This window comes from Vombatus ursinus, unplaced genomic scaffold (genome assembly GCF_900497805.2).
Source record: "Vombatus ursinus unplaced genomic scaffold, bare-nosed wombat genome assembly UNPS02006779.1, whole genome shotgun sequence".
Lineage (NCBI taxonomy): Eukaryota > Metazoa > Chordata > Mammalia > Diprotodontia > Vombatidae > Vombatus > Vombatus ursinus.
Genome location: NW_020946557.1, coordinates 9,115,172 through 9,129,772, shown reverse-complemented (window position 1 = coordinate 9,129,772; position 14,601 = coordinate 9,115,172). Strand labels below are relative to the sequence as shown.

The window sequence follows — 14,601 nt, the reverse complement described above, 5'->3', positions numbered from 1 at the left end:
ATTCCCAGTCAAGATAGTAGATTGGCTGTCAATTGTGTGGAAAAATGAAAAAAACACTGGAGTTAAAGTCAAAAGACTTGGGTTCACATCCCAGCTCAGCAAGTCACTTCCTGTCTGAGGCTCAATTTCTTCATCTATAAAATGAAGATGTTGAAGTAGATGATCTCTAAAGTCCCTTCTGGTTTTAAATCCTATCATCCTAAAATTTCAACTAAGTATTTACTTAAATGTTCAAGAAGATGTAAAACTGCTTTTGAGAAAAATGTTGTTCCTGACTTCAGGCATCCCTATGATTTACCTCTATGTGTAAGTGAAATAACCACTTCATATTAGAATGAATATTCAAGTCAGGCACCTAGCTTTCCTAAAAGAATATCAAATTTGCCTCTTGTATGTCTGTTAGATAAGGCATATAGATCCCTCCTTAAGCAATAATACATAATGTTACCATGTGACACATGACCAACTACTCCCTCCTCAAGAATTTGGTTCACACAGATTCAAAAGGATTATTTCATTTTTAAAAATGCATTTCTCCCATCTGAAGCTTACTCCAGGAAAATTTCCAAATATATTTCATGCCTAGGTTTCCACAGCTGTGAGTAACAAAGTCCCCAGCTCACATATAGCCACTCAGGGTAATAAATATTTGTGGGTAGAGAACACTCTGCTACTGCACAGAAAATACAGAAGATGCAAAAGATTCAAAGGAGTCTAGAAACAAATAAAGAAAAAAACATGGGACCCTAGAAGGACTCTTCGAAGCCCATAACCTCCTCTTGAAAGGGAATTCTTTCTTTATCTACTGACTGCTACTTTTTTCCGTACAAACATGTTCATGTTTCTCCCATCCTTAAAAATCCCTTGGGGGCAGCTAGTTGGTGCAGTGGGTAGAGCACCCACCCTAGAGTCAGGAGGACCTGAGTTCAAATCCACTCTCAGACACTTGACACTTACTAGCTGTTTGACCCTAGGCTAGTCACAACCCCATTGCCTAGCCAAAAAGAAAAAACAAAACAAAACAAAACAAAAAACCCTCACTTGATCTTTCCTTCCTTGCTAGCCATTGTCCTATGTCTCTCCTCCTTTTTGTGGCTAAGTTCCTTGAGAAATCTGTGCCTCTGCTTCTCTCACTGTCTGCAGTCTTGCTTCTGACCCCATTGTTCAACTGAAACTGCTCTCTTCAAAATTACTAATAATTACTTAATTGACAGATCTAATAGCCTCTTCTCAATCTTCATCCTCCTTAACCTCTCTGTACCTTTTGACACTTTTGATCACTTTCTTCTTTTTGATCCTCTCTTCTCCCCAGGTTTTCATGCCACTGTTCTTTCCTGGTTCTCTTCCTACCCATCTAACTGTTCCTTGCTGGATCTTCATCTAGGGCATGCTTGATAACTGTGGCTGTCCCCTAAGGCTCAGTTCTGGGCCTTCTCCTTCTATACTATTTTGCTTTATGATCTCAACAATTCCTATAGCTTCAATTATCATCTTTATGCACATGATTTTCATATCTATTTGTCTAGTCCTAACCTCTCTGCTGACTTCCAGACTCCCATCTCCAATTGCCTGTTGAACATCTCAAACTGGATGTCTCTTAAGATGTCTTAAACTCAACATGTCTAAAACTGAATTCGATATCTTTCCCCCCAAACCCTCCCCTCTTCCTAACTTTCCTACTATTATCAGGAGTACCATCCACCTCCTAGTCACTCAGACTCACAATGTATGGGTCATCCTCAATTCCTCACTCTCTCACCACCACCTCCCATCCAATCTCTTGCCAAGTCCTGTTGATTCTTCTCAACATGTCTTTTATACTCCCTCTTCTCTTCTCTGACCATGCTATCACCCTAGTACAGGCCTTTATCACCTTACTCCTATACTATTGAGATTGCCTTATGGTTGGTCTCCATGCTTCAAAGTCTCTCCCCACTTCAGTCCATTCTCCATTCAGCTGCAAAGTAATTTTCTTAAAGGGCATATCTAACCATGTCATCCTCCCCACCCCACGCCTACCCGATTCCATAAATTCTAATGGCTCCCTATTATATCAAATAGAAAATCCTGGGTTGTTTTTTTTTTTTTCAACCAAAGACAAGGTTTATTAGAATATCCTCCATATTGGCCAGACTCTTAAGGAATCTGAACATTAGTGAGCTATTGGCTAGATTATAAGAATCTGAGCATTTGGCTAGATTTTAAGAATCTGAGCACCTTAATGGAGACAAGATGGACCTTATATACAGAAAGACTGTGGGAGGGATCTAGGAGTGGCCAAGTAGTTTAGGGTAACTGGAGGAGGGGTCTAAGAAGGATCTGGATGGGAGTGGCCAGTAAGCTGGGAGAACGCCAGGGACCTGGACTATGTGACCAAAGGAGAACAGAACCTCGATAGGATTAAGAGTGGGAAGTGGCCGGGGGCCATTGGGAGGTAACAGAACAGAATTGGGAGATTGGACGATCCTCTGTCTTTTAAAGCCCTTCATAACCTTTCAGTCCCTTCCTACCTTTCCAGTTTTCTTATACTTTAATAACTTTTATGATCCAGTGACACTGTTCTCCTTTCTGTTCCTTGAACAGGGCACTCCCATTTCCCAACTCTGCATTTTTTACTGACTGTCCCCCATGCCTGGAATTCTCCTATTCTTCATCTATACTTCTTGGCTTCCTTTAAATCTCAGCTAAAATTCCAACTCCTGCAAGAAACCTTTCCCAATTACCCGCAGTGTTACTGCCTACATTCATGATTGTTGGAAATGCTGAATTTCAGTTAGAGGTTAGTGAAAATAAAGAGATAATTTTCCTCCATTCAAGTTTATGGACCATTGAAACCTTTAGGATGTCTGGGGACCCCAGGTCCTCAGGTCTAACCTATACACACGAAACCCAACTTGGACCTGTCCGTAGGGAATCCTTTAGGAAAGAAGGCAAATAAACAATCTATACCCTCGCCCCTTCTGAACCTGGTTTTCTGAAGTTTCTCCTCTGTTAATGAGAGAGATATGAATGTGGCTATCCCACACTGATGCATTGTTATAGCAGATCACAAAGGCAGGATTAAAAATGGTTTGTAGTGTTGAATTTATATTCGTTTGAAGGAGCTCAAAGTACCGTATCAAAGTATACCAAATACCTGTGGGTGAAGTAGGTGGAATATATTACTTCAATTGTTATAGAAACCATCTGTAAAGCTATTTAAATTTATTTCTTTTATGCTTGTTATTGGGAAATTAATTTGTCATTAGAGGTTCATTCGGAAGATAATTTTTTTCCTGGGCCAGAAGAATTGTATTTACCATCCCCACTCATTCATGTAAAGTAAATGACTTGTGTCCTGGTGACTCTGAATGACTTATTATTTTCCTAGCTCATGCCCGGCTAATGTTCAGAGATACAGTGACTCTGGTAGATGCTATTACAGTGGTGTCCGTGATGGAATCCTCAATGCAGGTAAGTGTTGATGCTGAGATATTAATTGTAAATACTTAGGTGGGAAAAACAGTTTTTTCTAACCAAATAAACGATCATAAATCCAAAGATCCAAAGCTTGAAAGAAATTTGGCAAGCATGTAAGGCTTTGGTGTAATATACTCATATAAATTTTTTTAATTATATGGCTAAATTGTAAGTTTGAGGCTAATATTTTCTTCATCTTTGTATCCATTTTAGAATCTGGTATGGTGTCATTAATATTTCTTGCATTTTTTTAATTGTCTGTTCATTTCAGATGATTTAAACTTTGTTCCTCTGTCTATCCTTCACAATTCATGTTTTTGACTATTAGATAAGTAATAATTCGTGGCTGAGTGTCTAAGCATTCAAGATTTCTTTTTACTTTGAACCTGTTAGTAAATCTGATAGCTTTCAACATAAGGGTTTCTAGAACCATTTCTTCATGTGTAATTCAATTCAGTAAATATTTATTAATCACATAACACTATGTGATTAATTTACTAAGTGTAAGGCATCAGAGATAGAAAGACAAAAAAAAAAAAAAAAACAGTTCCTGTTGTCAAAGAACTTACATTCTACCAAATGAGTATATAACATGTATGCCAAGAAGTATATGGAACCAAGAAAATTGAGGCAGGGGATAACAACTATTGGGGTCAGTGAAAGAATCCCAGAGGATGTAGTGGAGCATTGAGGGAAGACAAAATTTCTGCGAGACAGGGATGTAGAGGGAGCATGATCCAGAAAAGCATGGAGACAGAAGTGATATGTTGAGTTTGGGGAATGATTAATTGCCCAAGTTGGCTGAAATGTATAGTTCATGAAAGAGAGTCAAAAGGAATAAGACTAGAGAAGTAGGTTAGGACCAAGATTGTGAAGGGACTTGTTGTTGTTATTGTGTGTCCTTTGTTCTTGACGAGGACCATGATATCAGGAAGGTGATGCCTTGATATGCAAGTGAATTGGATTTAAGTGAGGAGGGTTAGGTAAAGTCACCAGCTTTACTTTCTCCTCTGGAACCATCTAGGTCCAGTGGCTAGATATAGATCAAGACAACTGGAGATGTCCCAGGATGCAGTGGGGTACCTTGGCCTTTTCAAGTTAATAGGTCTTTAACAGGTCTCAGGTTGACTGAGGCAAAGCCCATTCAGTGATTAAGGCTTAATAAGACCTGAGGCAGAGAATGGCCTCTTTAGTTTAAAAAAAAAAAAAAAAATCAATCTGAGAAGGGAAAGGTTTCTGGTCAAAACAGAAACAATTGCTATTTACATTACTTAAATACCAGATTGAGCAGTATGTCTTTTATCCTATAGGCAATAAGAAGCCTCTGATGTTTTTGTATCTAGGAGAGACATGATCAGAACAGTGCTTTAGAAAAGTTATTTTGACAGTTGTGTGGAGGATGAATTGAAGATGAGTGAGTAGGGAATACCACTCACACTAAAAGGGTAGAAAATGAGTGATAATCCAGTAAAGGAGACTAAGAAGTACTGGTCAGATGGGTAGGAGGAGTACTAAGAAAAAGCAGTATCATAGAAGCCAAAGTAAAAAAGTCTCTTAAGTGTAATCAGCAGTTTGAAAAGCTACATAGAGGCTCAAAAAAGATGAGGACTGAGAAAAGACCATTGGATTAGAAAATGGTCAAAGGATATGAACAGCTTTCAAAAGAAGAAATAAAAATTGTTAATAATCACTTTAAAATGTTAAACTTACTAATAACCAAATAGATAATAAATGAAAAATACTTTAAGGTGCCACCTTAAAAATAAAAGCAATATTAAAGACATAAAAGCTGATGAAAATGAGGTTGAGGAGGAAAGAGGTCTACTTATCCATTGCTGGTAGAATTGAAAACTTGAAAAACCTTTTTAGAAAGGAATCTAGAAATGTATATTAAAAAAATTTCAAAAATAATCTTTAATCCATAATTCCATTTTTGAAATTATGCCTCAAAACTGTTCTCAGGAACAAATTTTTTAAAAAGCTATCTATGCAAAGATTTTTATGCAGCATTATATATAATCTCAGAAAATTGGGAATGACCTGCCTAACAATTGTTGAACCAATTAATAAATTGTGGTACACTAATGTGATGGAATACTATAATGCAGCTAAAGCCAGCAAAGGATATAGTGTGTAAAAAAATCTAGAAAGACCTTTATAAAATAATGTGAAGCAAAAAAAAAAAAATAGAAGCTGAGAAAAATGAATGAGAATAAATGGACAGATTTTGATGGAGACTAAGAGGGAGTGATGGAAAGATTGTTATAATACTTTATGACTTGAAATTATTTAATTTAAATGTTAAATAGTTACTAAGCTGAAAGGAAGCATGATATAATGCAGAGCCAGCCTCAGAACTCGAATGACCTGGGTTCAAGTCCCAGTCTTATTGAAAAGACTCCCGTTTTACATAATGCTAGTTCTTGGTTTTAGATAGACATTATTTACTATATTAAGAAAGGGTCCATTTATTACTATTTTTCTAATGTGTTGGACGTAAATGGGTGTTACGTTTTGTTGAATTCTGAGTTTTAATCAAAGTCACTCAAGATACTGTTTATATACATATATGCTTAGGGGGGAGTTCAGATGGGGAGAATTCCCTCTGCTAATTAGAACACTCTCTAACCCAAGCAACTTCCTGCTTGTATTTTATAGTAATTGTGAAACATGACAAAATTCCACAATGAAGTGAAATTAATTACATATAATTTTTATTTATCAAATAGAACAATAGTAATGTTAATGTTTTCTTTGGCGAAGAATAATATTTTTCGGTTTTCTAAAGATTAAAGGGTCTTTATTAGCTTAAAACAGTTGTCATCATGTTTTTTATTTTTTGCCTTTTACCTAATTAGATAGGGAGGAAGAATTTCCCCATTCACCTGAGAGGAGCTGAGATGAGTGTATCCTTAGAATACTTTCCCTTAAGGGTGAGGTTGGATCCTTGAGGTTTGTGAGTGGATATGAAAGATAAAACTAGCTTTTGGGGTTGGTGTTATTATCTAGGCAGCAATTTAGAATGGGGCTGGGCAAGTGCTTGATCTAGATGATTTGGATATTGACATCAGGAAATCTGAGCTAAGGTCAGGGGCTAGAAGAAGTGAAGGCGGGGAAGAAGTAGGATCTTCACACCACAGAGTAGTAAGCTCCAGTGGGGTAGGAGTAGGGAAGGTCATAAATGGCCAGTGATGCTCTTGGTGACCATCAAACTCGTTTAGACTTAGAGAAGCTAAGAGAACAGGTAGTAAGGCATGGACTAGCTCAAGGTCAGAAGAAGTTGCCAAGATTTCTCACAAAAGAGCAGGTTGAGATGTCAGGTTTGTGCCAAGTGCCCTGTTTTTAATTGAGAGGCTGTGGATTTTCTGAGCATTCTCTCATATAGCAGGTGTTGTGTCCCAACGGTAATGGGGCCTTCGAGAGGTTGGTTCTCCTACTGGGATATTAGCTTCATCTTCTTTAGCCCAGGGATCCTTACAGTCTTCCCTGAAAGGCAATGCTATATCCCCAGAGAAGATGGGAGATGGGAGATTTAGAGGAAAGAGTCAGCCCAAATGGGTACAACGTTACCTGAGCCCTTGGAGTTATTTCTGTCTGATTCAGGCCCTAGAATCTCTAATGGGGCTTTACTGGGATTGCTAAAACCTTGCGTTGACAGAGGAGTTCGTCTAAAGAAACTGGGTAGAATTTTATTAACATCATGACTTTTTGTTCTTTTTAGGGAGGTGCTCTTCTGGGAGGTGTGAATGCACTCCATACATCCTTTCCTGAAAACCCCCTGGAGCAGTACCAAATGCAGTGTGAAATGATTCTGGAAAAGCTGGAGCTTCAGTGTCTTCTGAGTGAGGAACTCAGAAGACTTGATAGGTGAGAAAAGAAAAGCCAGAGAAGACTTAAAAAAAAAAAATAATCTGACAATGACTGTAACAAGAATTAGCATGTTGAATGGGAAAAGTAAATTCTACATATGACAGTGTGCTACCGTTTGCTGAGTAATTAATTTTCTGGTTTGCTGAAAAATTAATTCTCTATTCTATTGTAGTGTCCCATTTAAGAAACAAAAAATTCAGAGTTCACGTCACTTTAGAAGCATTATATGGCTGCCTGGTGAGCCAGGGAACCTTAGTAATCTAATACTATCCCATCTTACAAGAATTTATTCCTGTCTTTTGCTAGGTTTTCTTGTTCTTCTGGTGATCTGGTGTTGAAACTAAAGTAAGGACGAGGCAAGTTTTGTTAGGAGAAGGAAAATGTTGTAGGGGAAAGGGAGAGAGTGGAGTAGTCCTTCCTAGCCCTACCAAAGAGAAATACATTTTGTCAGCTTCTACTAGAGATACAGCATGACCTCACTGAGTCTCAGTTTTCTCATCTGTAAAATGGGGATATTATATGGCAGCTATTTCAGAGTTGCTTTTAAGCCCAAATGATGTGATGTATATAAAATGCCATATAAACATATCTGCTATAAATACTATTATTCTGATGATAGTAATAATAATAATTGCTATTATTACTTCTTTACCCCAAGCAGGAAGTGTGCAGAAATATTTAAAAGCATTCTTGGCATTTATGGAAAACATTCTTCCAAGATACATTCTTTTTTTTATGAATGATAATTAATTAATTTTATATTATCCCAGTAAAGAAAACTAAATTTGTTTCAGATGCATTAGTAGGAAACTGAAATTGGTTTTCTGATATGCCTAAAGTAACTCATTCAATTAGTTAAAAAAGAGAAATAATTAACCTTATGTACGCAGTAATATCTCTGTTAGCCCATGCCAACCACTCTATTCCTTCCTCCAATACCGCTGTCCTACCAGAATATACACACAAATTCAGGTATCTTGAATTTCTACACTTTGATGACCAAAGTGGGCAGATCCATGAGGGAAATAGTACTTCTATTTTAATAGTAAAGTGTATTTGTTCCAAATTTTTACTGCTCAAAACTGATTGGAAGTTGTGTCATAACTTTCTTTTCTAATAGCTTTTCCAATATTAAGTGTGACAAACTTACTCATAGAAATAATTAATAACATTATATACCCAATCAAATTACAGTAAACTTTCACTTTGTATTAAAAAATAGCCTTTTCCCCCCTCCCATTTGGCCTGCTTTGATCCTTCTCTTGATCAAGAGAAGCCATTAAGATCAAAGCTGTTCCTTTGGGTTGTTTACTTTTTGTTGTAACAGATCCTTTTAAGGCTCTCACAGATCTGCCTTTTGCCCTTTGCTCCTTGGTAATGAAGGAGAGCTCCCTGTGCCTGGGGTTTAAGGAAGGTCTGGGGGAGGAAAGGAGGGAAGAAGGTGAAGTTCAAAATGAGTGCTGTGTAGTATGATACCAGCAGGGTCACTATACCCCTCCCACCAACATCAGGAGGACCCTCTCAGAGGAAGAAAGAGTAGGGGAAAATAGAAATCTATGATTCTGCCTTCAACCTTCTTCTCTGCTGTGTGTTTGCATTGAAAGGCAGCCACATTGCTGCAACCCTCAGAGCAACAAAACCAGATGCAGCTTGGAGATTCCAACAAGAAATAATCTAGTTTTACAAAGTAAGAAAATGCAAGCAGCAGATGGCTCTTTTCCCCTTAGGAAAAAATTCTTTATTCCTTGGGGAAACTATATAATTATAATCAAACAGTTTATATTTATATAGCACCTTTTTATCCCCAAGTGCTTAAAATCCTGTGTGGCAAATAATGGCCATTTTAATCATCTCTTAAGAAAGAATGATAAAAGCTTCTGTTTAAAAAAAAATAAGTAAACTACAGACATTTTTAACAGGGCAAATTTAACTATTAAAGTAAACATTTGTCCAGGAAAATGGAGTTTGTGCTTCCAAGGGGGGTAGGGGGAGGTGGATTAAATGAAAGGAGACCTGGACAAAAAATCTAGCCCTGACTCTCCACAACCCAGGCCACTTAATGTTTCTAGCCTTCAGGCTCCTCTTCTGCAAAGGAGTTGAACTCAATGACCCCTGAGATCCCCTTCCATATCTAAAATTCAAAGATTATGTATGCTCTTCCATATAGTCTCACTGTTCTGGCCCAGTGGATAGAGAGCTGGAGTCAGGAAGACCTGAGTTCAAATCCATACTTGGTAGCTGTGTGACCCTGGGAAAGTTAATTATTCTCTGTTTGCCTCAGTTTCCTCATCTGTAAAATGGGAATGATAATAGCCCCTACCTCCCAGAGTTGTTGTGAGGATTAAAGGAGATTAATATTTGTAAAGCACATTGCACAGTACTTGGCACATAGTTGACATTACATAAATGCTAGCTATCATTATCATTATAATTCTTATTATTAAAATGCTGATTGGAAGAAGAGGCTAGACACTGACCCTCAGCTAGTCTTTTTTTTTTTTTCCAGGCAGTTGCGGTTAAGTGACTTGCCCAAGGTCACACAGCTAGTAAGTGGCAAGTGTTTGGTCAGAGGCTGGATTTGAACTCACATCCTCCTGACTTCAGGGCCGGTGCTCTATCCACTGCGCCACCTAGCTGCCCCCATCAGCTAGTCTTAAATGACTCAGATGGACTCCCAAAGTGACTCAGAATTTTGGGCTATTTAACTGTTCTTGCTCCCCTTTACTAACATGTCATGTCACCTAAATGTATGCTAATAATGCTATACTGATATCTAGAAATTCATTTTAAAATTCTGGGTGTATTTGTGTGAGATTATTGAAGCAGGAAAATGTCACTTCCTGATGTAGTGGATAGAGCATAGAATCTGGAATCAGGATGCCTAGATTTGAATCCTAGCTCTCTTTCTTACTATCTCTGTGTGATATTGAGGAAATTATTTAACCTCTCTGGGCCTCAAGTTTTTTCATCTATAAAATGAGTAGGTTAGATTAGATGATCTTTAAGGTCTCTTTTGCCTGTCAGTCCTATGAACACTTAATTAATTTTGTAAAGCAGTACCTGACCCTAACATCAAGGGGTTACCACCTGGTCAAGAGAAATTAAAACTTCAAAATGAATGCTTTTTATATAGTTACAGTTTTCTCTCCATTTTTCTTCTTCCCAGGCTAAAGAACCAAAATTCACTCTTGTCACAGCCTGGAGAGAAGGGAGTAGAAACTACTTGTGGGTCTTTGGGAAATGATTGGATAGAAAAACCAGAGAACATATCCCAGCCCAACCCTTCTAAACAAGAAGCCAACTGTAATGGACAGACCTCCTCTGTTAGAGAAAACACCAAGAGCAGTGCCCCCTTCAGGTCCACATCACACCAGGGGACAAGTGAAAAGAAAAGGACAGAACCCCCAGGTAAGCCTAACCAGAAGGACAGAGACACCAGCTTGGACTGGTTTGACTCCATGGCAAGTGAGCACATAGATTCTGAAAACAACTTGGCTCTATCTCCTATTCCCAAGATGACCAAGGACAGTGTGGCTTCAATGGCACCCAATGACAAATCCCATGGCAAGGGAAAAAGAGCAAGGAGTAAAGTGGAAACTGACCAGCTTCCAGCAGCAGCCAATACAGATGCTCCATTGACTCTCAAGAGGCCTTTTCATTTTGCTAAAAAAAAACCCAACCAGTCAGAAACAGTTACTGAGAAAGCAGTGTCTCCAGAAGGGCCTGACTCAGTGATTACTCAGCATGTCCCTAAGAGTCGGCAGAAATCCCGGGAGTTCTCTGAAAAGGCACTAAGCTCCCAGATTATTTTGCCTCTTCTTCCTGCTGGGATAACTGGGGAAGTTTTAAATTCGGAATCTGGTTTAACTCTTCCTCATCATCCTCACCTTACCCCCTTACAGAGGACTCCTTCAGAGGAAAGTCTGGCATCTGCCGTGAGCAAAAACCACAAAACTGAGGATGAGGTAGAAAAGATAACAAGGAGTGCCCCTGACCGTGAGAGTGATGAGGTTCCAGGTGCCCCATTGGCTAAACTGGCCAAGTTTACATTCAAACATAAGTCAAAGCTCACCCACTCTTCTGGAAACAACAATCACACTCTTCCTCCTGCCACAAGTAAAACTTCAGTGACACTTCCTAGGATTTCTAGCCATAGAACTAATGAAGGACAGCCAAAGGAAGAAGAAACATGCCCCAGGAAGGGTCCAGAAAAGCCAGTGTCTGTATCTGGGAAGAGAAGATTAATGGAGCTAATGCACAGTGAGACTAGGGAGGTGGCACGGCAGCCGCAAAAGAAAGATGGGGCAAGAGAATCTGGCCTGGCCACTCGCACTAAATCTGGGGTTGAAAACCAGGCCGACCATTGCCTCTTTGCTGGTGAGAGACAGAAAAAGGAGGATTCATCCAGTCTTAAAAGCAAGGTTCAAGCTTGCACATTAGCTAAATTAGCAAGCTTCTCCTTTACTGGCCCTTCTGAATCCAAACCAGGGACCCCACCCACTCCTGGCAATACAAACTCTAGCGAGGGAGGCCTGAGCCATCCTCCTACAGGCCCATCTGTAGCCCTTGGCAGAAGGAAAACTTTTCAACTGGAGGGGGCTGGAGAGAAAGCTGTCATTTCAGGAAAATCTCTCTTCACCTTAACAGAACTAGATGATGATGATGATGATCCATTAGATTTTGATTGGGAGGAAGAAATGAGGAAGAATCCCAAATTGTAGAGTTCCACCATTCTTCCTTCGGTAGAGCACCTTCAGGGTATCGGTGATATGCTCTCCTGTAACCAGCAGCAAAGTGTCCAGTGAAGGAGAGATGGGACCTTTATCCCTGACACTATCAGGTTTTGTGATTTTCACTTTGAGCTCCTGTGTGCCTCTACACAATTTGAAAAAGTTGTGTGGTCATTTTAAGTCAGTCTAGTGGCTTGTGGTCATAAGAAATAACTCAGTGACCTTGTTCTTAATTCTGTTAACAAACCACTTGTGTTCCAGCAGATGGTTTCTGTTAAGTTGGTCTCTCCTGGATCCCTTGTTCCAATCACTTGTTAACAAGAGCTAAGGCCAGGAAAAAAGCAAATGAACCTTAATTTTTACATTCCTACATCTGGATTCTTTGGGATATATCATAGTGACATTACTGCCATTAAGGATATGTGTTTTGTAAATATCACGTGACTTTCTTTGCCTGTCATTTTTGTGTTTCTTATCACACGTCTTATTTAGATTTGTCTGAAATGTTTTCTTTTTTTATGAATTTGCCTTCCTTGTTCCATGATAATGACTAAAGTATCCAATTACTGTTCTTTATTAGCTTTGTATTATATTAAACTTTTCTGGGGTTTTCATCTCATTTAAAGGCCACCATTTTCTATCTTAGGATGTACTTTTCATTGGGAAGGGAGAAGAAAAGGATGTGGGATAGGGCTAAATCACACATCATGTGTCTGCTAACCAGATAGACAAAATGGAATTGAGCCCTACTTGAGTGATTTATTTGCCTCAAACAGATTCTTCTTTTGGGTTCCCATGTATGTTTCTAGTGCTTCACAGGGCTCTATCATCATGATTTTTTCTCTTCTGAAGAATGAATTTTCATTTTTGGAATGTGCTTACCCAAGCCATCTGGGGGGAAAAAACATATAGTATAAAGGACCATAAATATATATGTACATAGAAGAAGAAAAAAGATTTAAGAATTATCCCTTAACTCTGAATCAGCTTGTCAGACGGTTTTTATTTCAAGTCTATGATCTCACTGCAAACACTTTCATAGTGTCAGAACATTTAAACACTCTAAAAGTTACACCATCTTCTGTTTCTCACACCGTACTGCACCAGATTCAATTCTAATGTGCTTGTGCTGAAGCATGGATTGAATAATGTTGTGAATCTGCTGTCTCCTGATGAAGATATGTCCATGTGCCATTCTGTGAATGTGCAGTGGCATGGGAGAATTTCCTTCTTCTCTTCCTGCCTTCTTGCCTACCTACCTGTCTTTCTTCTTGCCTTTCTGTCCATATTTTTGAGAAATAAAAGAAGGTACAAGTATTATGGATTGTTATCTTTGATCCGTGTTAACTAAAATATACAATTTTTTTTTTTTGCTAAAGACATACCTAATTTTAGAATAGCGCAAGTTCGTTCTTAATTGAATAAGATTAATTTTCCGTTCTAACAAACACAGGAGGAAAATGACTTTTTAGCACTAACTTTGTCTTAAATCTCTTAAATTGTAAAGTACTCTTGATTTTCTGCCCAATTGATAGAATGACTTGGAGACTATTGACAGAATAAATAACCATCCACCCATCAGAAGAATCCTTAGACAAATCCTCAGGCAGATCCTGAACGTTAAGGAACTCTTAACTCTGCCCTGGAACTAGAAAACCTGCCAGAGACAGAGGCCACATTGGTCTAGAAACTTAGTGATGCCCCTAAGTGGAATGCCTTGTACATATGAGAAAACAGGAAGAATTTGAATTTTAATAGCTTAATAATATATAACACTTTAAAGTTACAAAGCACTTTGACATACATTATCTCATGTGTTTCATTGCTGACATTCCCATTCCTCCCCATGTATTGGGTTATCAGTAGCCCTGGCCCTGCACGGCGAAAGAGCACAGAGGAGCCCCGCTGCCCTTTGTGTCACGTACATGGACATAAGATAAAAGTAAACAACTGGCCTACATTTTGCCTCTGACTTTAGGGTCTGTAAGCTCCTTATTGTACAAAGAGAAGAGACTTCTTGGTGGCAAACAAGGAAAAGCCCATTCTTACCCCCAAACAACCACACAGATTATTCATAGGGAAGATTGGAGGTTGTCAGATAACTGGCTCTCAAGTTATTCCTCCCCTCTCTCCTGCCTCAGTCCTTCTCTCAGTTTTCCACCTAAGATGCTTATAGAGAGTACACATTGGAGATGTTTGTAATAGAGAGTTACTTGTCTCTGATGACTTGAAATTGTAGTAGTTTTAAAATAATCATAATGTAAATTTGAAAATAAAGACAAATATTAAAAAAGGAAAATTACTATTTTTAACTAGACCTGTGATTTAATTGGTATAGGGAACTCCCAGCAAAGAAATCCCCATACCAGTGCAGATCAACAACTGTTCTCAACTTAGAGTTTTAAGAGAATTGCCTGAGGCACTGAGAAGCGAATGACATGTTCAGGGTCACACAGCCATTTTGGGCCAAAGGTGGAACTTGGACCCAGGTATTTTTGACTGTAATGCCAGTGCTCTATCCACTATGTCTAGTACATCTATT

The 14,601-nt window shown here is 38.7% G+C and overlaps 1 protein-coding gene across 1 annotated transcript in view; it reads left to right on the top strand.

The window, feature by feature from the left end:
• The window catches only part of MCM9 (minichromosome maintenance 9 homologous recombination repair factor), a 150,096-nt gene extending 137,141 nt beyond the window's left edge, over positions 1-12,955 (top strand). The window contains exons 9-11 of the mRNA XM_027848576.1: positions 3,371-3,453; positions 7,181-7,326; positions 10,496-12,955. Coding sequence (XP_027704377.1) covers positions 3,371-3,453; positions 7,181-7,326; positions 10,496-12,050 — 1,784 coding nt within the window. The 3' untranslated portion in view covers positions 12,051-12,955. The remainder of the gene's footprint in view (positions 1-3,370; positions 3,454-7,180; positions 7,327-10,495) is intronic.
• Positions 12,956-14,601: the final 1,646 nt, after the last annotated feature.